This window comes from Jaculus jaculus, chromosome 19 (genome assembly GCF_020740685.1).
Source record: "Jaculus jaculus isolate mJacJac1 chromosome 19, mJacJac1.mat.Y.cur, whole genome shotgun sequence".
Classification (NCBI taxonomy): Eukaryota; Metazoa; Chordata; class Mammalia; order Rodentia; family Dipodidae; genus Jaculus; species Jaculus jaculus.
Genome location: NC_059120.1, coordinates 36,206,337 through 36,231,158, shown reverse-complemented (window position 1 = coordinate 36,231,158; position 24,822 = coordinate 36,206,337). Strand labels below are relative to the sequence as shown.

The window sequence follows — 24,822 nt, the reverse complement described above, 5'->3', positions numbered from 1 at the left end:
TCTGTGCTTCCAGGAGACCCTGGTAATAATAACAGCAACATTAATATAATCTTCCTGTTGATCACAATGAACAGTCATTGTAAAGTAGATGAAGCATTTTTAGGAAGCATTGGGATCTTTGCTTTGCTATGCAAACAGCTTCAAAAGGTGTCTCTTGGGCTGGAAAGTGGCTTAGTGGATAAAGCTCTTGCCTGCAAAGCCAAAGAACCTCTGTTGGATTCCCCAGTATCCATATAAGCCAGATACACAAGGGGGCGCACGTGTCTGGAGTTCGTCAGCAGTGGCTGAAAGCCCTGGTTTGCCCATTCTCTCTCTCTCTCTCATCCTCTTTCCTTCTCTCAAAATAAATAAATTAAAATAAAATACTAAAAAAAAAGGTGTCCCTTAGACATCCTCACCTCATCTGCTTATAACCCCTACATGGAATTCTGTAGAACCAGATGTGGTGTGTGTATGCATCCCATACCACTGAGGCAGTGGCATCCTAAGCTTGAGGCCAACCTACTAGCAAGTTGGAGGCCAGCCCCGGCTAGAGTGAGACACTGTGTCAGCAAACCAAAAAGAAAAGAAAGGAAAGAAAAGAAAAGAAAAGAAAAGAAAAGAAAAGAAAAGAAAAGAAAAGAAAAGAAAAGAAAAGAAGAGGGGAGTGGAGGGGAGGGGGAGGAAGGGGAGAGGGAAGAGAGGACAGGAGAGGAGGGAGGAAAGAAGAGGAAATCTACATGTTGGTACACAGATACTGCAGGGTTTCAACTTTGGCTGTTGTTTGTACTTGCACACCAAAGGCATGCCAGTTACTACATTGGGAGCCGAGGCTTGAGTCGTGGTTTTGAACAAGGAGGAGTGGGTCTTAACAAGCGTATGTTGCAGGGGCATGTGGTCTAACAAAAACTCTCTTCTGGAGAGCTGGCGGGAGGGGGTGGGGGGCTTTGGGAGTTTGTATTCCAAGTGGGCGTTGTGAGGAGACAGTTTGACATAGTTTTGACAATTTCTTGAACATGTGAAGGACTCATGTCTCACTCAGGCATGCTGTGTGTAAAGTGCCCCTTGGGTTAAGTGTCTGCTCCACGATGCTGACAAGGCTCATCTTCTTGCCTTGTGACCCTCCAGTGTACTTAGTTTGCAGTCGGTCACCAGCTGAAGTTCAGTGTCTTGAAACAGTGAACACTATTCTCTAACTTCACTGGAGATTTAGCCCAGATTATAGTAAGCCCATGGAGATTTGCCCTGAATCATGTCAAATGAAGAATCAGTAAGTTTGCTCATTTCTTGTGTGAGATAATAGGCTTCCAGTTGTAGCTTTATGCCTAGCAGGGTTTGCTGTGTATAGGCACATCGGGGATTCAGATGTTCTTTGCTCACCAAAGACCAGCATTTTGTGTATTATATTGTATCACCTCCTAGAAAGAAACTTACAGACCAGTATCTCACCACGTCTCTGGAAGCCAAGGCATTTGATGGCCTTCCTTCCTCCTAGTTCTAAACACACCAGGTACCTGCCACCCCCACGCTAAACACTGGGACACGCACATGGCCCTTTCTTACAATCTTCTCATTATAAGTAACAGAACAAAAATCCAAGGTGAATGCAGATGTCTGGCCTTCTACCCAGATCAGCCAGACCCTCCCTCTTCATTTCCATCTGTTCCAAGAGCAGCTGGAACCTTTGTTGATTGTGCCCCTTGGTGGACACTGAGTGAGACACACCAAGCACAGCGTTTTCCACACACTGCGGAGGCGCCTCGGGAATGTACCCCTGTTATACTTATGGAAAGGGGATAGCCTGTCTATCCTCAAAGATTTCCTAGGAAAGAAGTTGGCAATGTACCTTTGTTAAATGCTGTCTATTTCTAATGACCATTACTGCTAGAATGATCCTTTTCTATTATCGTTGAGCCCATTCCCTTTAATTTGATTCATCACTGGAGAAGGAGAACAGATGGTCTCATTTTTTTTTTCTGCATAATCCCTTCTATACTTGCAGTCTTTCAGCCATTCCTGAATCTTATCTTCTTTAGAGTAAAAAAAAAAAAAATACTCTTTAAACTATGTGTACTCACTATTTAAAACATTTTGTTTGTTTTCTTATTAAATTTGTCTTTGTCAGTTTTAAGATACATACCATGAAAGTTCTGATAAATACATATTAAGAAAAGACCTAGCCATTTGAAAAACTCTTCTTGTCTCCATTGCACTTAGAAATCACTCATTTCTCCACTACTGCTTCCCTCAGTTTTCCCCACCAAATACGCTTGCATTCTCTCCTTTCTGCCAACTCGGGTGCCCATGTACCCACTGACTTCTTTGTAGCATCTACATATGATTCTGGCTTTTTTGTATATGGGGCATTTGTGGATATTGTGGATATATCTCTAGGAGACACAGACAGTAAACTAAAACATAGATTGGTATCTTGAAGCCTGTAATTTATAAGTTAACCATCCGTGATCCAAAATTCGGAAAAAATCCAAAATTCTGAAATTCTCCAAAACCTGAACATTTTGAGCACTGATATTAAACTGACTTGATGCCCCTGATGAAAAATTCCAGACTTGACCTCATGTGATAGACTGCAGTCACAACTTAAAGACACTAAGTGTACTTTACAAAGTACCTTCAGATCATGTGTATGAGACAGATGTAGCTCATAAATGAATTTTCTCCTTAGACTTGAGCTCCATCCCCCACATATTTATTATCATGTGGAAATATTCCAGAATAAAAAAAATTCCAAGCATTTCAGATAAAGGACATTCATCTGAGCTAGGTGGGAGTTTTCTAGCCACTCTATCTTGCTTATGGGTTGGCCTCCTAGTAAATGTTCTCCTCTGACAGTGATGTGAGCAGGTGGTATTGCATCTATGTTTATCATGCGGCTGGTCTTTAGGTATGTGCTTGATCTCTACTCTTGCTAGAGGACCCCGTGTTCTCCTCTAGGAGTGGTGGTAGCAGTTGGTGTTGCATCTATATTTATTAGACAGACCGGTCTCTAGACATCTACTTGATATCTATGCTGCTTGGAGGACCCTAAGCTTGCAATATTGGTTGACTGTGTGTTGGAAGCTCTTTATGTGCAGGAGGTCATGCAATCTAATGAGGGAAATTATTGAGCCAAAACTTAAAATAAAGGACAGTGCTGTGTGAGAGCTGACTAGTGCTGTGGGAACTTGAATTTTAGGCCATGTTCAAGTGGAGACCAGCTATCTTTTTAAGCAACTATAAAACCGCATAATATATCCGGATATTGGTCGACAGGCTGCATAGACAGTGACCCCTGAGAGAAGGCAGCTAGCCACAGTGAATTCTAGGAGGGTCCTCAGTCAGGGTCTCCAAGCTACAGGGCCGAGAGGGAAGTGCAATTCCTGGCATCTTTACTGAATTGAGGAGTAGATATTAAATTTGGGGAGCCCCAGGTGGCTGGAATTTGCTGGAGAAAAATACTGGAGAGGAGTAAGTTGTACTGAGGAAGGCCTCCAGGGGTCTGCTGAGGAATCCACTGTGACTGCAGCTTCTTAACCTGTGTGTACAGGAGAGGAAGCTACCAAGCTCAAGGGGAGGAGCACTAGAGGAGAGGGGAATATCATCACACAGGACAGGAGTGAGGAGGATCACCAGACAGGATTGGGGAGTACCACTAGAGGAGAGGAGAGGATCACCAGAGAGGAGAAGGAAGGATCACTAAATGGGAGCAGGGAGGACCACCAGAGAAGAGATGGGAAGATCACCAGAGAGGAGAGGGAAGGATCACCAGATGGGAGCAGGGAGAACTACCAGAAAGAAGAGGGGAAGATCACCAGGTGGGAATGGAAGGATTGCCACAGAGGAGTGGAGAGAATACCAGATGGGAGTGGGGAAGACCATTAGACAAAAAGAGAAGATCACCAGACAAGAGCAGGCAGAGCCATCCTAGGAACCTAGGGCCAAGAATGTTTCCTGAGCTCTTTAGTCAAGCACTAAACGTGAGATAGAGACCTCCTGAGCCAAACTGGTCCTAGACAAGAAGCCATTCTCTACTTGCCCTAAAAGTGCTTAAAAACAAAACACAGGATTGAGTGATTCTGCATAATTTAACGACCCCACAGAACAAAGTCCAAACAATATTTAAAAGAAGACAGGGACAGGAGAGATGGATCAGAAGTTAAAGACCCCTGCTTATGAAAGAAGGCAATAAGTTCCAGCACCTGCCACGTGCCCTTCACAGGTGGCCTTCAGTCAGAATCACCACATAGGCAGACAATCGGGAAACCACTTCTCCCCGCACAAGGAGAGAAACCCCACCAGAAATGGCACAGATGATGGAGCGAGAGGAGAGCATTAGACAGTAGTTACAGACCTCGTCCATGCGGCAAAGAAGGCAGAAGAGCTAAGACAACCTGCGTGGAGTCTGGAGATGAGACGCAGGTGGGTGAAAGTTACAGTAGAGCAGACACTGAAGACGGAGCCCAGCGCGCTCATAGACCCAACCAAAGAAACCATCCAGAAGGTCGTTTAAATAATTGAATAAAGTCTAACAAAACACAGTGAGTGATGGAACAATATCTAGTGGCCTGATGTGTAACTGGGGTCTTAGGAAGAGGGGTAAAGAAAAATATCTGTAAAAACCATGACCAGAACGTTAAGGATTTGGCTCTAAGTGCATGATTAAAAGTGGCCAGTTTGGACTGGAGAAATGGCTTAGTGGTTAAGGTGCTTGCCTGCAAAGCCAGAGGACCTAGGTTCAGTTTCCCCAGGATCCATCTAAGTCAGTGTACAAGGTGGAACATCCATCTGAAATTTGTTTGTAGTGGCTAGAGACCCTGGTACATCCTTTCTCTCTCTCCCTCTCCCTCCCTCTCTTTCTCTCTCTCTGCCTCTCTCTCAAATAAATAAAATTAAAAAAAAATTAAGTGGCCAGTTTAAAAAGCTATAAGTGATAAATTCTGGCATTCTCAAATGTAATTTATTTTTGTTGATGCCCATCACTCTTGTCATCCCAAATCTTCCTATTCCCCCAACATTCTCCCATACCTAAATATCTGTATGCTAACTTTAAAAAGTTATTTCCCGATCAAAAGTATGTATTTAGAGAAAAGATCCATTACATTTCACATTGAATTAGTAACAGAGGTTACCTTGAAGGAAAAGAGAGGTAAGTTTTCTATATATGTTTCTTCTACCTTTTGCTGTAACAAATAAAACATTTGCCCAAACCAAAAAATAAAGGCTATCATAGTCCCAAATATGTATGCCTCTTACAATAAAACTCAGAGAACGTGCAACAAACCTCTACAGTGCTGCAAACAGAACAAGGCCAAACTCATTTGCCCCTTTGTTATCTCAGTGACTGACTGGTTTGTTACCCCACTCAGTGACTGACTGATTGTTACCTCACTCAGGGACTGACTGATTTGTTATCTCACTCAATGACTGATTTGTTACCTCACTTAGTGACTGACTGATTTGCTACCCCACTCAGTGACTGACGGATTTGTTACCTCACTCAGGGACTGAATGATTGTTACCTCACTCAGGAACTGACTGATTTATTACCCCACTCAGGGACTGACTGATCTGGTACACCACTCAAGGACTGACCGATTTGTTACCCCACTCAGGGCCTGACTGATTGTTACCTCACTCAAGGACTGACTGATTTGTTACCCCTCTCAGTGACTGACTTACTTGTTACCCCCTTCAGGGAATGACTGATTTGTAACCCCACTCAGTGACTGACTGATTTGTTACCCCTCTCAGTGATTGACTACTGGTTTGTTACCCCACTCAGTGATGATTGACAAGACAGATAATGGAACCCTGCTCAGGCAGCACAGCCCAGTTGATCTACAGATTACCAATGCTGCAGTGACTCCCACTTGCTCTACCACAGATTCTGGGCTAGCAACTGTAAATAAGAAATTTTAAAAGATTGAAAACTTATAAAGTAAGTTGTTTGACTAGAGTGGAATTAATCTAGAAATCAGTAACAGAAAAACCTGGAAAATCCTTAGACATTTGAATATGAAACAATAATCTTCTAAAAATACACAGGACACAAAACTCCCCCAAAAAACTTATAAAAGATCTTAGTTGAACAGTAATTAAAATATATAGCATGAAGAGTTTTGAGCCGGGTGTGGTGGCACATGCCTTTAATCCTAGCACTTAGGAGGTAGACATAAGAGGATCACTGTGAGTTTGAAGCTATCCTGAGACTACATAGTGAATTCTAGGTCAGCCTGAACTAGATAGAGTGAGACCCAACCTCAGGAAAAAAAAAAAATTATGGAGAGCAGATAAGGTAAGACTTAGATGAAAATTTATATAATTTTTAAAAATCACAGAATTTTAAGATAATAGAAGGCAAGTTTTTAAAGGAAGGCCACATCAAACACAAGATGTGGTGATTTGATTCAGGTTCCCCCATAAACTTAGGTGTTCTGAATGCTAGGTTCCCAGTTGATGGCAATTTGGGAATTAAAGCCTCCTGGAGGTAATGTATTGTTGAAGGCAGGCTTATGAGTATTATTAACCAGCTTCCTCTTGCCAGTGTTGGGCATATTCTCCTGTTGCTGTTGTCCACCTGATATTGGCCAGAAGGCGATGTCCACCCTCTGCTAATGCCATCATTTTCCATTGCCATCATGGAACTTACCCTCAAGTCTTTAAGCCAAAATAAAACTTTTTTTATTCCCACAAGTTGCTCTTGGTCAGGTGTTTTCTGCCAGCAATGCACACCTGACTATAGCAGCAAAGTTGGCACTAAGAAGTGGGATCATTACTGCTAGACCTGTGAGTGTAGTTTTGGGCCTTTTAGAGCTGATTTTTTATATTTATATAATGAACAACTTCCATGATTGTTAACAATATCCCATGGTAATTTCCCTCGACTTTGCCCTTTGAAACTCCACTCTCCATCATATCCCCTCCCCCTCTCAATCAGTCTTTCTTTTATTTTGATGTCATCATCTTTTCCTTGGAGCTGATTTTTGAGGAAAGAATGTAGAAGAATTTGAAATCTTGTCCTAAGAGACGCCTTGCAGTGTTATAAGTACAGCTTGATGGACTATTCTGGTCAGAGTTGAAAGACATGAATGCAGTAAGAACCATGGACTGTGAGGTTGGGCTTATGAGAGTGAGAAAGAACTTTTCCTGGACTGGGCTAGAAGCAGTTTGTGTGAGAGGTTTGCTGTTATGCCAATGTCCTGAGAACCTGTTCAGGGTTGCATTGTATAGAAATGGACTGATGTGATCAATGGGATATGGCACAGAAAAAAAAATGAGGCCTTTGGGCTGAAACTGCTGCCCATTCAGCTACAATTGTTTGAGAGATTACACCCATTGAGATTGTGCATGCTAGCCTACATTGGGGCAACAGGAAGAATGTAGACTCTTTGGTAGGGGTCTGCATACTGAAGGTATGTCCCATTCAAAGTCTGCTTCATCCCCCCTCCTGGATTAACAAGTTGGAAGTCCTCCTGGTACTATGGAGCATAAGAAATGCAAGAAAGAGGGGGTCATTGAATTTCCAACATAGGCTTGTATTTTGGAAATGGACCATGGGCAATGTGAAGCAGGCTTGTTAGATTACCTCATGGAGACCCCAATGGTGCCATGAGGATGAACCGTGGGTTGCAGTGGAGACCCAGTGGAGATGCAGGGACCACGACATGGCTGCTAAGGAAAGCTGCCAGCCCCGATGAAGTTTTCCAGGACTGTGAGTAGCATAGCTGGAGGGGTGGAACTGGAACTCCAGAGACTTGTTGCTGGTTAGAATTATCAGACTTAGAGACTTGTCACTGACTAGAATTGCTGGACTTGTAGGTACAGAGTTTATGTTTACACTGTTTAAATCTTGTATTTATTGAATATTTCTTTGCTATACCCAATACCATCTTTTTCAGTGTGAATGTTTATTCTGTGCCATTATGATTTTTTTTGGTTGTGTTTTGGTATTATGGCCCAGTTAAAAAATCTTAGACTATGGGAATATTTGAATGTCATTGGGATTGATTAAAATCTATGGGGACTTTTAAAGTTGGACTGAATGCACTCTATTTTATATCATGGATGGTTATCAGTTTATGAATGTGGTGATTTGATTTCAGGTGTCCCCTATAAACTTAGGTGTTCTGAATGCTAGGTCCCCAGCTGATGGCAATTTGGGAATTAAAGCTTCCTGGAGATGGTGTATTGTTGGGGGCGGGTTTTATGGGTGTTACAACCAGCTTCCTCTTGCCAGTGTTGGGCATACTCTCCTGTTGCTATTGTCTGCTTGATGTTGGCCAGGAGGTGATGTCCACCCTCTGTTCATGCCATCATTTTCCCCTGCCATCGTGGAGCCTCCCCTTAAGTCTGTAAGCCAGAATCAACCTTTTTTCACACAAGATGTTCTTGGTCAGGTGTTTTCTGCCAACAATGTGAACCTGACTGTAACACAAGGCAAGAAGTAAATGAAAATATGAAATGTAAGAGAGAAACAAAATATAGTGGAACGAAAGCAGAAAAAGATATAAATACAAGAAATAAATGCCTGTTAAGAACAATAAAATTAATTAACCTCCTTCTAAGCTAATAAGAAAGAGAGAAAACACTGATTATTGTGGCAGAAATCAAAGTAGGAACATCACTAAAGAGCCTGTAGACATTAATATGAGAATATTGGGGATATTTTTATGCTAGTAAATTTAGAACAGGCAAAATAGGTAATCCTTTAGAAAAATTAGGAATGCTTATGCAAAGGTAGATAACTTTAATAGTTCCATGTCTGCTAGAGAACTTGAATTTGCAGCTAAAATTCCCACAAAGAGAAGGTCATGTCTTTCTGGCTTTCCTGGTAAATCCTCTGATACCAATTCTACAGACTTGCCAGAACATCACAGAGGAAGAACTACTCTGTCAGCTGAGTTTATGAGACCAGCCATTCCCCTGAGGCCTAAGCTAAGCAAAGCATTACAAGACCAGGAGAATACTGACCAGCATCATTCTGTGGTGACATAGATGGAAGAGCCACAGATGGGATCTTAGCAAGTTGGATCCAGCACGGCGTAAGAGGGGAAAAGGTCCTGTAACTGAGGAAGACTTGTCCCACAGCAGAGGCCAGTCGGTGCCATTTACCATATTTGATATAGAACCCCACACAGCAGAAAAGTCACACGGTCATTCCATACAAGTAGAAAAGGCACTTGGCAGAAATCAGCTCTCATTCATTATCAAACGGTTTGCAGTAGGAGGTGAGGGAATTTTCTTACCTGACAGAGATTCAAGGGAAGCCCTGTAATCAATACCTTTACTAGTGAAAGAATAGCTTTTCCTTAAGATCAAGGTATCTATCCTCCCATTCTGCAGAACACTGTAAAGAAAATAGCAAGAAAAGCAGTAAGGCAAGGAGAAGAAATTAAAGAGAACCAAGTTGAGACAGAAGTAAAACCGTATACTCCAGATCCTATGTAAACAAGTAAGCACAGCCATGCATGCCTGTAACCCCCAAACCTGCTAGGAAGGAGAGACCCCAAAACTAACTGATGCAGCCGTAGAAGCTCTGGAAACAGTGAAAATAGCGACTTCAGCTTAAAATGAGAGCAGGTGGAAGAGTAGTGGAGCATGCCACTGACATCCCATGCGGGCACCACAGGCAAGCGACCCTCCCCCCCCCCCCCAGTGAGGCAGGTGTGTTCGGACGTTGTAAGGGCACATTCCCGAGCATACATCACACACTGTTGTACACGCAGCACCCATCCACACATGAGCTAAACAATAAGACAAAATGTTTATAATACTTACAAGAGCTAACATCTTTCCCCAAATATCCCAGAAGGAGAGGAGAATGCAGCCCCATGTGGGTGAGATGCCTGGCCACTGTTTGACACCACCATGTACATGTAGATGAGGATTCATGCTTAGTCATGCAGGAAAGGGGAAACCTATTTTATTTAATTTTTAGTTTTTTTTAATTTCTTGATTTTTCAAGGTAGGTAGCCCAGACTGACCTGGAATTCACTATATAGTCTCAGGGTGGTCTCGAACTCACAGCGATCCTCTTACCAATGCCTCCCAAGTACTGGGATAAAAGATGTGTGCCATCATGCCCAGCCACCTATCTTATTTTTGAATGAAGCATATGATATGCCTTCCTTCCTAGAAGTTGAGAAAACATGAACACAAATTCTTTTCATCACATTGATCCCGAGTGAGTTCCTCCACTTCTTAGTTCCACAAATATTTAGTGAACAATAGTGTGTCCTGTCCTATGAGAGATGCTGTGAGGAAAACAAGACACCACACTTAGCCTGGAGTGCTTTGAAATATATTCTGTTCAAAAAAGATGAAAAGTGAATAATCACAGAGAACATCGGAGGTGGGCCAGTCAAGTCAATGGTAAACTGGGGTAGGCCATCTCACTCGCAGTATAAGGGGAAGAGTTTGTATGAGCCATAGTCCCAAGGAAGGAGACAGCAGCTTTCTGTGTGGAATAAACGCCGAGGACAAGGAAAGGACACCGCTGTGGCCTTCAGGAGGAGCAGCTTCAGCACATAGGGAGGTACTGAGGAAATAGAAACGGTAGTGTTCTGGGAAGGGAGCAAGCACAGCCTGGCCTGAGAAACGTCTTCTCAGGAGGAGAAATTTGCTGGTTAGAAGGTAGAGGCATATGGACGGCAAAGACAACAGGTTCAGCGGCTCAGTCTGTTCAACAGGTAACAAGCTGCATAAGCTCACAGAGCGTAATGTTCATAAAGGACAGAACCACAGAGCCATTGATAGCATTTTGGTAAGTAAATAAATTGGCATCGATTATATTTTTTCATCAGATTAAGAATATGAAATATGGCCGGGCATGGTGGCATACGCCTTTAATCCCAGCACTCAGGAGGCAGAGGTAGTTGAATTGCCTGGAGTTCGAGGCCAGCCTGAGATTCCATAATAGTAAATTCCAGGTCAGCCTGGGCTAGAGTGAGACCCTAGCAAAAAAGAAAAAAAAAAAAAATCATGAAATATGGGCTGGAGAGACAGCTTAGCGGTTAAGGCACTTGCCTGAGAAGCCTAAAGACCCAGGTTTGATTCTCCAGAATTCACGTAAGCCAGATGTAAATGGTGGCATATGCATCTAGAGTTCATTTGCAGTTGCTAGAGGCTGTGGCATGCTCTTTCTCTGTCTTTTTCTCTCTCTCCCCTCTAATAAATAAAAATTTTAAAAATATATATGAAATATAATTACCGATTAATACTCTTAAGTAAGTAGTAATAAACAAGAAGTTGGAAGGATGAAGGATTATAAGTTTCCAATCTGTCATCTTTTGTTTACTAAAGAACATTAATGTCACCAGGCATGGTGGCCCCTCACCTTTAATCTCAGCACTTGGGAGGCAGAGGTAAGAGGATTATATGAGTTCAAGGCCACCCTGAAACTACATAATGAACTCCAGGTCAGCCTGCCTCAAAAAACAAACAAACAAAAAACATTAATGTCTTATCTTTTGTCAATATTTTAACAAGATGATTATTTACCTTCTCAATGGAATACTGCCAGTTTTTGGATGTTAAATGTCTCCCAAAACACCTGTGTGCTAAAAGCTTGGTCTCCAAACCCAGGATACTATTGGGAGGTGGTGTAACTCTTAGGGGGTAAGGTCTAATGGAAGGAAGTCATGTGTCTGGGGGCTTGTCATTGAAGGGAATATTGGGGTCCTGGCCCTCCTCTTCCTCTCTTGCTTCCTGGCCACCTTCGCCACAGGCCCAAAGCAACAGGGCCAGCCAGTCACGGTGAGACCTTCACACCTCTGAGCCAAAATAAGCCTTCTCCTTTGCAGATGACCTGAGGTACTCTTCACAGTGAAGGAAAGCCTGCAAACGCCACCATCGTGGTACAAGAGAGAACTGCAGATAGACAGACCTGGGACTCTCTCCTGCCTGGGTCCATCAGGGAAGGCCCAACCCACCAATCTTACCCACCGAGGGAGAGCTCAGGAAGAAGGGGTGATGTGCATGCTCTGCCATGCAGTTTCAGGGGCCTCTCAGGAATGAGCAGCTCACTCAAGGACTGTCAGTGTGTCCAATCACAGGGAGAGAGAGTCACGACAGAGAAGATACTGTGTGGAGAAGGAGGGGTGGCTAAACCCTCTTTGAACGGCATCCTACCTCATTGCTGTTTGAGATCAGCATGAATGTCTCTTGCTCTTCGCGGTGACATGTATCACTCACAGGACTGGTGCTCACAAGTGTTGCCCTGTCTTCCTCAGACACAGGTGTGTTTGCCGTGGTGAACAGCCATTCCTTGTCCCTGCTGGGGAAGCTGACAATCAGTGCTGCCTTTAATATTGTTTATATCTACACCTCAGAGCTCTACCCCACCATCATCAGGTATGGATCTCATGCTGGTGAGTCCCTCATGCCTCCTGGGCTTTGTTGACTGCGCTTGCACGAGCCGAGGTGGCCTCCCCGGCCTCTGCATCGGCAATCAGCACAAGCCAGCAGTCGCAGCAGGCAGTGGCTGAGCAGAGCCTGTCTGGAGCCAGCCAGCTGTCTGCGTGGCTGAGTACCCTTGTGCCAAATATAGAGTGCTGTACCTGGAGGTAGCCCATCACCCAAACAGGGCCAGGAGTAGATTTCACTTATTCAGTCACCCATTCAGGATTAGGTACATAACACACAAGGTCCTTTCCTCACAAAATATACAGATTTATTTTTATTTTTTCTCTATTTTTATTAATATTTTCCATGATTATAAAAAATATGCCATGGTAATACCCTCCCTGCCCCCATGTTCCCCTTTGAAACTCCATTCTCCATCATATCCCCTCCCCATCTCGGTCTCTCTTTTATTTTGATGTCATTATCTTTTCCTCCTCTTATGATGGTCTTGTGGAGGTAGTGTCAGGCACTGTGAGGTCATGGATATCCAGGCCATTTTATGTCTGAAGGGAGCACATTGTAAGGAGTCCTACCCTTCCTTTGGCTCTTACATTCTTTCCACCACCTCCTCTGCATTAGACCCTGAGCCTTGGAAGGTATAATCGAGATGTTACTCAGTACTCCAGTCACTTCTTTCCAGCACTATGATACCTTCTGAGTCGTCCCAAGGTCACTGCCATCTGAAAAGAGAAGATTCTCTACCCAAAGTGAGAGTAGCATTAATATAAGGGTATGAATATTAAAAGAAATGCTTACTGGGCAGATTGATAAGCATAGTGTATACATTTACCCAGACATCCGCAGATGTTCCACTCCTAGGGCTCATGACTACCCCTGTTTGAAGTTTTCAGTATCAGGGATATATTCCTTCCCATGGAGCGGGCTTCCAGTCCAATTGGAGGGCAGTTGGTTTTGCACCATGATAGATGTGCCACTATTTCACCCGTTGGCTCATTTGGCGTGGCTGGCCAATTATAAGGCTTTCAGTGTCCACTGTTGAGTATCTTCACTGGTGGTATCTCTTTCTCCCATTGGACTACATGTAGAATGGCTTCTTCCAGCTTTCTGTCAGCTGGTCTACATGGAGGAGGTTATCAGCTCAGTTCCAACAGGATTTCTCAGTGGCTTTGCAGCCCAAGTTTGTGGAGTCCTCAGCAATAGGGTCTTACTATCTATTCCTGGTGGGAAACCAAGTGTCTCAGCAATGGCCTATAATGTTTTGGGGGCATCAGGGGCCTCCCTGGCCAACAGTCACTGGAAGGTATCCCATCTCTGCCACTGAAAATCTTCTAGCAACGATCTATGGCTCCTGAGTGTTCCATTGTCCAAAACCGGAGGATTCCATATGATTTATTTATGTCCTCTTAGATTTCGATTAGCCCTCCCTCCACATTTCCTTTATTCAATCTCTTCCCCTGACCTCACTTTGGGCCTTTTCACCCATGTTAATCTATTCTTCTACTTACATATATACAATCCGACCTATTAAGTACCCTCCTCCTTCCTTTCTCTTCCCTTTATATCTCTTTTTTAGCTTACTGTCCTCTGCTACTGAGTCTTTTCCTACTCACACAGAAGTACAATCATCTGTAGCTAGGATCCACATGTGAGAGAGAACATGCGATGCTTGGCTTTCTGGGCCTGGGTTACCTCACCTAGTATAATTCTTTCCAGATCCATCCATTTCGTGCAAATTTCCTAACTTCATGTTTCTTTACCACTGAGTAGGACTCCATTGTATAAATGTGCCATATCTTCATTATCCACTCATCCGTTGAGGGACATCTAGGCTGATTCCATTTTCCAGCTATTATGAATTGAGTGGCAATAAACATGGTTGAGCACATACTTCTAAGGAAATGAGATGAGTCCTTTGGATATATGCCTAGGAGTGCTATAGCTGGGTCATATGGTAGATCAATCTGTTTTAGGAACCTCCACACTGTTTTCCACAATGGCTGGACCAGATTGCATTCCCACCAGCAGTGCAGAATGGTTCCTTTTTTTCCACATCCCCGCCAACATTTATGATCATTTGTTTTCATGATGGTAGCAAATCTGGCAGGAGTGAGATGGAATCTCAATATAGTTTTAATCTGCATTTCCCTGATGACTAGGGATGTAGAACATTTTTTTAGATGCTTATAGGCCATCCATATTTCTTCTTTTGAGAACTCTCTATTTAGCTCCATAGCCCATTTCTTAATTGGCTTGTTTGACTGATTTCTTATTATTTAGCTTTTTGATTTATTTGTATACCCTAGATATTAATCCTCTATCAAATATATAGCTGGCAAAGATTTCTTCCCATTCTGCAGGTTGCCTCTTTGCTTTATTTTTGTACTGCTCTTTGTAGTACAAAATCTTTTAATTTCATGAGGTCCCAGTGGTTAATCTGTGGTTTTATTGCCTGAGCAATTGGGGTTATATTCAGAAAGTCTTTGCCAAGACCAATATGTTGAAGGGTTTCCCCTACTTTTTCCTCTAGCAGTTTCAGAGTTTCAGGTCTGATGTTAAGGTCTTTAATCCATTTGGACTTAATTCTTGTGCACAGAGAGAGAGAAGAATCTATTTACATCCTTCTACAGATACATAACCAGTTTTCCCAGCATCATTTGCTGAAGAGACTATCTTTTCTCCAATGAGTATTTTTGGCATTTTTATCGAATATCAGGTGGCTATAGCTACCTGGACTTACATCTGTGTCCTCTATTCTGTTCCATTGATCTACATGTCTGCTTTGGTGCCAGTACTATGCTGTTTTTGTTACTGTGGCTCTGTAGTATAGGTTAAAATCAGGTATGGTGATAACACCAGCCTTATTTTTGTTACTCAGTATTATTTCAGATATTCGAAGTTTTTTTGTGATTCCAAATGAAGTTTTGTATTGTTTTTTGTATTTCTGTGAAGAATGCCATTGGAATTTTGATGGGGATTGCATTAAATACGTACATTGCTTTTGGTAAGATTGCCATTTCACAATATTGATTCTTCCAATCCAGGAACAAGGGATATTTTTCCATTTCCTAGTGTCTTCTGCAATTTCTTGCTTGAGTGTTTTATAGTTTTCATTGTAAAGATCCTTTACTTCCTTGGTTAGGTTTATTCCAAGATACTTTATTTTCTTTGATGCAATTGTGAATGGGAGTGATTCTCTGATTTCATCCTCTGTGTGTTTGTTATTAGCATATATAAAGGCTACTGATTTCTGTGTATTTATTTTGTATCCTGCTACATGGCTATAGGTTTTTATCAGCTCTAACAGTTTGCTGGTAGAGTCTTTAGGGTCCTTTGTATATAGAATCATGTCATCTGCAAATAACTTGATCTCTTCCTTTCCAATTTGCATCCCTTTTAAGTGCGTATCTTACCTTATTGCTATAGCCAAGACTTCCAGTACTATATTAAATGAAAGTGGGGACAGTGGACACCCTTGTCTTGTTTCTGATTTTAGTAGAAAAGCTTCCAGTTTTTCCCCGTTTAGTAATATGTTGGCTGTAGGCTTGTCATAAATAGCCTTTATATATTGAGATGTGTTCCTTCTATTCGCAGTCTCTGTAGGACTTTTATCATGAAGGGATGTTGGATTTCGTCAAACACTTTCTCTGCATCTAATGAGATGATCATGTGATTTTTGTCCTTCAGTCCATTTATATAAGGTATTACATTTATCGATTTGCATATGTGGAACCATTCCTACATCTCTGGGATAAAGCCTACTTGGTCAGGGTGAATGATCTTTCTAATATATTCTTGTATTCTGTTTGCCAATATTTTATTGAGAATTTTTGCATCTATGTTCATGAGGGAGATTGGTCTGTAATTTTCTTTTTTAGTTCTATCTTTGCCTGGTTTTGGTATCAGGGTGATGCTTGCTTCATAGAAGGAGTTTGGTAAGATTCCTTCTTTTTCTATTTCCTGGAAAAGTTTAAGAAGCATTGGTGTTAGTTCTTCCCTGAAGGTCTGGTAAAATTCAGCAGTGAATCCATCTGGGCCTGGGCTTTCTTTAGTTGGGACATTTTTGATAACTGCTTGGATCTTCATGCTTGTTATAGGTCTATCTATGTGATTAATCTCACCTTGATTTAAATTAGGTAGGTCATATAAATCAAGGAAATCATCCATTTCTTTCATATTTTCATACTTGTGGAGTATGTGCTTTTATAGTATGTCCCTATGATATTTTGAATTTCTCTGGCATCTGTTGTAATGTTACCTTTTTCATCTCTAATCTTATTAATTTGCGTCTCTTCTCCCTTTCTTTTGGTCAGATTTGCTAAGGGTTTATCAATCTTTTTTATCCTTTCAAAGAACCAACTCTTTGTTTCATTAATTCTTTGGATTGTTTTTTTTTGTTGTTGTTTCTATTTCATTAATTTCTGCCCTAATCTTTATTATTTCTTCCCATCTACTGATTTTTGGTTTGCCTTGTTCTTTTTCCAAGGCTTTAAGGTGAAGCATTAGGTCGTTTACTTGCGACCTTTCTAATTTCTTAATATAGGCACTTAAAGCTATAAATTTACCTCTTAGGACTGCCTTTTTGTCCCAGCGATTTTGGTATGTTGTGTTCTCATTATCATTTGACTCTAATTTTTTTTATTTCCTTCTTGATTTCTTCATTGACCCATTCATCATTTAGTAGTGTTTTGTTGAATTTCCATCATTTTGTGTATGCTCTATAGCCTTTCTTGCTATTGATTTGTAGTTTGATTCCATTGTGGTCAGGAATTGTGTGCAAGGAATTATTTCAGTTTTCCTATATTTGTTAAGATTTGTTTTGTGTCCTAATATATGGTCTATTTTAGAGAATGTTCCATGTGCTGCTGAAAAGAATGTATATTCTGCAGCATTTGGATGAAATTTTCCTGTATATATCTGTTAGGTCCATTCCTGCTATGATCTCATATAGTCCAAATGCCTCTCTGTTTATTCTTTCCCTGGATGACCTGTCAATTGATGAGAGTGGGGTGTTGAAGTCACCCACCACCACTGTGTTTGGTGTTATCTGTGACCTTAGTTCTAATCGTGTTTGTTTGATGAATTTGGGAGCACCTATGTTAGGTGCATATATGTTTAGGATTGTAATGTCCTCCTGTTGGAGTGTGCCCTTAATCAATATAAAGTGACCTTCCTTATCTTTCTTGACTAATGTTGGACTGAAGTCTACATTGTCAGATATTAGGATAGCAATCCTTGCTTGTTTTCTAGGTCCATTTGCTTGAAACACCGTTTTCCCACCTTTCACCCTAAGATAGCGTCCATCCTTTGTAGAAAGGTGGGTTTCTTGGAGCAACAAATTAAAGGATCCTGCTTTTTAACCCAGTCTGCAAACTTATGTCTTTTGGTTGGGGCATTGAGGCCGTTGATATTAAGAGATATTATTGAAAGGTGTGTATTTATTTTTGCCACTCTTTTGTAGTTCTTCTGGTTTTACCTTTGCTGTCTTGTGTTAACTAGTATTTGAGTATTGTTTGTTTTTTCCCAGTTCCTTATATGTGTGCTTTTCTTTTTCTTAAGCATGGAGTGTTCTTTCAAGTATTTTCTGTAGAGCTGGTTTTGTCTTCAAATACTCCTTTAACCTGCTTTTGTCATGGAATGTCTTTATTTCTCCATCTATTTGAATGGATAGCTTTGCAGGATAAAGTAACCTTGGTTGACAGTTGTTATCTTTCAGAACTTGGAATACATCACTCCAAGCCCTTCTGGCTTTTAAAGTTTGTGTTGAGTAATCTGCTGTAATCCTGATAGGCTTGCCTTTGTAGGTAGCTTGATTTTTCTCTCTGAATGCTTTCAATATTTTTTCTTTGGTTTGTGTGTTTGGTAGTTTGATTATAATATGGCAAGGAGAAGTTCTTTCTAGGTTTTGTCTGGCTGGTGTTCTAAAGGAACATTGGCACCTCGTTCCCAATTTGGGGGAAGTTTTCTATGATTTTGTTGAAGATGCCTACTATGACTTTGGGGTGAAATTTTTTTCCTTCTACTATGTCCTGAATTCTTATGTTCAAACATCTTTTCATAGTGTCCCAAATATCTTGAAATTCCCACTTATACTTTTCTATAAGTTTGTCTTTCTTTTTGTTGGCCTGTATTAGATCTGCCACCTGGTCTTCTAGCTTAGATATTCTGTCCTCTCTTTCATCCATTCTACTGGTGAGATTTTCTACAAAGTTTTTTATTTCATTAACTGTGTTCTTCATTGCAAGTAATTCTGACTGGTTTTTCTTCATTATATCTATTTCCTTATTTATGCCTAGTATTGACCTCTTTATTTCATTAAATTGGTGTCCTATGTTTTCTTTGATTTCCCCTTTAATTCCTTTGATTTCTTCTTTGACTTCTTTGAACAAAGTTATAATCATTCTTTTGAAATCTTTCTCAGGCATTTCCTTTAACTCATTCTCACTGGAGGTCATTTCTGATGCCTTAATACTTTTTTGTGGATTTATGTTGTCTTCATTTTTGGTGTTTCTTGTGTTATAATGTATTTACTTTTGCATCCTGGATTAGTTGATGATTGGATTTTCTAGTTAGCTCAGTTTTTTAAAATTTTTTTAAATTTTTATTTATTTATTTGAGAGTGACAGACAGAGAGAGAAAGAGGCAGAGAGTAAGAGAGAGAAAGAGAGAGAATGGGCATGCCAGGGTTTCCAGCCACTGCAAACGAACTCCAGACACATGCGACCCCTTGTGTATCTGGCTAATGTAGGTCCTGGGGAACCGAGCCTCGAACCGGGGTCCTTAGGCTTCACAGGCAAGCTCTTAACCACTAAGCCATCTCTCCAGCCCATAGTTAGCTCAGTTTTATTAGAAGTATCAATCCATCTGATGTTATATATCTTCACAGCAGGAGCTTAAGGCACTAGGTGTGGCTCTCAAGACTCTCAGAGTATCTACAAAAGTGACCCTAGGTGTTGGGTTTGCCTGTTATGAGAGTATCCAAGTAGGCTGAGTGGAACCAAATACAGATAGTTTCTAAAATTCAACTAAACAATGTACACTTTTAATGAAAAACAGCACAGAAAGCCAGGCATGATGGCGCACGCCTTTAATCCCAGCAGCACTCGGGAGGCAGAGGTAGGAGGATCGCCATGAGTCTGAGGCTACCCTGAGACTCCATAGTGAATTCCAGGTCAGCTTGGGCTAGAGTGAGACCCTACCTCAAAAAAAAAAAAAAAAAAAAAAAAAAAAGCCCAGAGTATTTATGCAAGAGTAAGTATTATGACAACCAGATCCTCTGTCTGTCCCTTGGGCTGTGTGGTGCCTCACCCACTCCCTTAATCCTGACAAGGAGGTTGAGATTTCTGGTCTCTAGAAGGGTCCAAGTCAGCTTGTGACCAGGTGAGACCCTTCCCTAATGTCTAAAAGAAGAGGAAACAAAGCCACTATAAATCAAGAAGCAACAAATAACAAACCCAAAATACAGCTTATTTAAGAATGGCAAATCTGAACATCTATCAGATTTAACATATAATTTATCCTGATATGGAAGGTGTAATTAGCACTTCTGGTTCAGGCCTATATACCAGGTTTATTAGGTGGGTACTGACCTGTTGTAATCCCAGTTACCTTTTGATTTGGGTTCCAGTTATGCTGCTTCTGCTTGGGTCCCACTGTCGATTCAAGTTGGCCTGGCCAGGTCCCAGGACCGCTGCTCTGTTCGCTGGAGCTGGGCACTGGCGGTGGAGGAGGGGAGGCTGCCAATGCTGTTCTAGTTCTCTGTTCCACGTGTTCTTCTTCCTTGTGATCTGTTCCTCCGTTGTTCACTGCCGCTCTCCCTTCATGTTTCTTGAGTTTGTGGAGAGCTCCGGTGTGAGTGGAAAATCCCCTCACCTGGCTTTTCCTGCGGCTCAGGCCAAGCCTGGCAGCTGGCTGGTGTGGCCGCTGCTGTCCTGCGTGTGGACTCACTGGAGCTGCTTCTGCCGGCCTGTGCGGGCTCTGGATGCTCTGGATGCTCTGGACCTCTCCTACTTCTCTGCTGCCATTTCAATTTCCTATACTCCTCACTTTTTAGTAAAAGTGTGTATTTTGCTTGGTGTTTTTTTTTTTTTGGCTCCCCCACCCCCAGGCTGCTTTCGCATGGTACCTACACCACCATCTTAACTGGAAGTCCCCAAAATATATAGATTTTTAAAGATCATTTCATGTCTGATATTGCGGTGCATGCCTATAATCATAGCACTTTGGGAGGTGGAGGCAGGAAGTCATCCTCAGCCATATATCAAGTTCAAGGCCAGCCTAGGCTGCAATACACCCTGATCAAAAATAAATAAATAAATAAATAAATCATACCAAACAAAACCATCATTTCAGGGCTGGAGAAATGACTTAGTAGTTAAAATGCTTGTCTGCAAAGCCTAAGGACCCAGGTTTGATTCCTCAATACCCATGTAAGCCAGAAGCACATGGTGGCACATGCTTCTGGAGTTTGTTTGCAGTAGCTGGAGGCTCTGGTGTGCCCATTCTCTCTCTCTCTCTCAAATAAATAAGCCAGGCATGGTAGTACACACCTTTAATCCCAGAACTTGGGAGGCAGAGGTAGGCGGATCACTGTGAGTTTGAGGCTACCCTGAGACTACAGAGTAAATTCCAGGTCAGTTTGGGCTAGAATGAAACCCTACCTCAAAAAAGCAAAATAAATAAAGTAGATTTAAAAAATTATTTCACCATGGGATATATTTTATAATCATGGAAAATGTTAATAAAAATTTTAAAAAATTATTTCATATGGTCATAAGTGAATATCAAATTTAATTAGTTGGTAAAGTGATTTTGGACATGCTTATATCACAAAAATATACATTTGACCCTAAATTTCCTCTCATAAAATAAGTCTGAAAACAAAAACAAACAAACCCGAGCTTTGAGGGTGGGGCTGCAGTGTAAGCTTTGCTCCTCCATCACATGGACTGGGCACACGCTCTCTGCCTGCCCTTCCCTGAGCTTGTGGGTGAGCTTTCCTCAAGAGATCTTTTTCCCCTTAGCCACGTAAGAAACTTAAGGGTGCTTTCTACCTGTTGATCTAAAATCTCTTTTCCAAGTAACAGACCAGATTGCCATTGTCTCCGCATTACCTGATTGTCCCTAGAGCCTCCTTTGTCTGCCTGGTGGTGGTCAGAGTCGGGGCATGTCAGCCAAATGCAGACACTTTTGAGAGTCAGTGTGGACACCTACCCCTGGGCTGAGATAGAGTGCGGCATGGCCATCCTGTCTAGAAACATTATCATTCCCTCGCTCACTCTCTCCACCTCTTTTATGTCTACTCCTCCCACAGAGGTCATGCTCTGGCTAACGATAATGTATACACAGCCATTTCCTATTTACACATGCGTGTTTTTAATAATTAGTTGCCTTTACCTAAATGTAGACTATTCGATTCTTAAGGCGCTGCTGTCTGTGGCAGTGTTAACTGATAAGAGAACTAAAATGCAGATTAGGCGATATATTAAAATGCCTGTTTCTGCATCATCCTAACTAGACACCCTGTCTACCATAATAGTTACCATCTTCATGTAGCTATTTCAGTTAATTAAAATTGAATCTACAGGGCTGGAGAGATGGCTTAGCGGTTAAGCGCTTGCCTGTGAAGCCTAAGGACCCCGGTTCGAGGCTCGATTCCCCAGGTCCCACGTTAGCCAGATGCACAAGGGGGCGCACGCGTCTGGAGTTCGTTTGCAGAGGCTGGAAGCCCTGGCGCACCCATTCTCTCTCTCTCCCTCTATCTGCCTTTCTCTCTGTGTCTGTCGCTCTCAAATAAATAAATAAATAATTAAAAAAAATTGAATCTACAAATCAGTTCCTACTGGACGTAGAGGCTCACATCTAGAACCCCAGAATTTGGGAGATAGAAGCAGGGACATTGCCACACATTGAAGCCAGCCTGGTCTATATGGCAAGTTCCAACCCAGCCAGGTTACATAGCAAGACATTGCTTCAAGCATGTATTTATCCTCACATATACAATTCAAGTACTTGGTAGCTTCATGTGTCTGGTATCCTCCATACAGGATGGTGTCAGTGCAGAACATGTCCAGCCTCATAGAAGTTTCTACTAGGCAGCACTGGTCTGTAGGATCCCATGCTTCCACTGTGGAGTAGACTATTCGGGACTCATTTTGTGCCTCACCACCCCTCTCCAGGATCTTTAAATTGTCCCCTTAGAATTTACTGATTTTGTTTTATTGACTTACTTATTTGCTTTTTCTTCTGCTTTTCAGGAATGTTGGGCTTGGAGCTTGTTCCATGTTCTCTCGAGTCGGGGGGATCATTGCCCCCTTTGTCCCCTCACTGGTTAGTTTGTACCTCCTTGTTTTGTTCCTTGGTTTGGAAGTTTCTTGTGCTTTTACGTAGAAAGGGGTAATAAACAGGCATCAACTAAGAGTAGCATACAAGAGTGTGAATCTTGTGCCTTTGACATAAAGAACCGGGTACTGTCAGGGTGGATAGATGGGCACGTTTACCCTGATGAATCTGATTGTTGATTTGTTTTTACTCACTGGAGGGTCAGCTGTTTCCATTCATAAGCTTCTAGTGTGTCATGGCTGTATGCTAAGCACTTCATGTGTTTAACTGCAAGCAACTCTTGTAATAGCTGTATAAAGTGGGCCTTGTCATCCGTGTTATAAAGATGAAAAGTGCTAAAGAGACAGGAAGTGTTTCCCCAAAGGCACACTTGAAGAAGGAAATTGAAGGAGAAACATTGCCTGGCAGTGTGTTTGTTCACTTTTTTTTTTTTTTTTTTTTTGGCATGTTCTAAGTTTTGTCATCCAAACAAGGGGTGGTGGGGGACCAAATGACACTCTAAAATCCTCCAGATGTTAAAGTTCTTTGAAAGATCCCAGGAACCTATGCAGGTCTCTCCTTGGTCTTGTTAGGTAGAAGATGAATTGCTTGATAAACGGCTCCGAGAAGGCGGCCCAAGCCTTGCCTGTTCACACAGCCTGCACTCTTCCTAAAACCCTGACCCCAGCTTTCCTGATAAAGCTTCAATTTAAAAAAATAACAGAATGTCTTAACCAACAGTCTGTCATGAGATCATGGGACCTTGGGCAGTTGTAAAAAGGAATCAGATATGAGATAACCAAGAAAGTTTAGTGTTTCCCCTGTTGGGCAGGGGGCAGTTAGGTTGGTCCTTTGTGGTTAAATGTCCTTAAAGCTACAGGTAGATTGTTCCCTCTAGACCAGAAAAGAAGGTGCCAGGGTATTCCCCACACGGGCACACTGACAAAGTGTCTATATTCTCAGAAGTCTTTGGCTACATTACAGTATCATTTACATAGTGGTTTTTGTACTCACATCCATGACCTGTTGTGGAATTGTGAGAAGAAATACCTTAAGAAAGGATATCTGATCCACCAGAATTTGAGAATAAAAGGTCACACCACCCCACGAATATTATTATATTAATATCGTATATTATAGTATTATGAGGTCACACACCTCATAAATATTAATTTAAAAACTGTAAAATCCACAACACAGAACCCACAGTGCTGCTTTCCCAGCTAGGGCAGCCCCAGGCTCTTTTTGGGAGTACTTGCTTTGCTACGTAAACTTCTGCTTAAACTGTCTGTGTCTGCTGAATTTCCCCTTTAAGAAAATAACCACAAGACCCTCCCTACCCATACAGCATGACTTGTGACTTTCTAGCCAAGACTTGTTGAAAGGTGACGAGATTTGGTGTGGGGCTTGTAGACTGTTCTGGTAGACAGTTTGTTCATTACTCCAGCTGCTCAACTCAACCACTTCGTAGCATGGATGTCTCTGGAGTGCTGCTGTGGCCTTTTGATTTTTTGGAGTTGTATCAATTCCATTTTCTGAGCTTCTCTCCATGTTGTCTCCTCAGCTTCGCGTCACAGTAATTTTGTTCTGGTTTGCTCCATGTGTTATTCAGCACTGTGTGACCTTAAGTGTATATTTCTAAACAGACATTGGATGGCTGACTTGGAACATGATATCCAACACCATGCTGTCCTGGGAGGAAGACCAGTGCTGTGTTTGCTTTACTTCAGCAGTGCCCCAGGGCAGGGCCAGTGTTTGCACACAGGGCTAAGATGACAGCTCCCCACTGCTGCCTTGCCTGCTGTCCTGCGCGCTCTCTTTTACCCTCCCACAGGCTTCCCTTCTTGGTCATGGTTTCATTTTAAAAGGCACACGCCTTTAATCCCAGCACTCGGGATGTGGAGGTAGGAGGATCGCTGTGAGTTTGAGGCCAGCCTGAGACTACAAAGTGAATTCCAAGTCAGCCTAGGCTACAGCATGGCCCTGCCTTGAAAAATCGGAAAAAGAAAAAACCCTTTTACAGGGGAAATCCTAATTAGTCTAATTTGGAAACACAGACTGAAAGATCATAAAACCTCACACCTTTTGTACAAAAAGATCAGAATGTCATCTGCTCTGATGGGCCCCAACCATTTCTTGGATCATCTCTAAACTGGTTTGTAT

General features: G+C 42.0%; 1 protein-coding gene across 2 annotated transcripts in view; it reads left to right on the top strand.

Annotated features, from left to right (window-relative positions):
* Window positions 1-24,822, top strand: part of Slc22a15 (solute carrier family 22 member 15) — an 81,360-nt gene that overhangs the window by 53,814 nt on the left and 2,724 nt on the right. Inside the window, exons 9-10 of one of the 2 annotated variants that reach the window (XM_004667525.2) lie at window positions 12,210-12,330; window positions 22,596-22,668. In XM_004667525.2, coding sequence (XP_004667582.1) covers window positions 12,210-12,330; window positions 22,596-22,668 — 194 coding nt within the window. The remainder of the gene's footprint in view (window positions 1-12,209; window positions 12,331-22,595; window positions 22,669-24,822) is intronic. The other variant, XM_045138425.1, reaches the window with a different exon arrangement.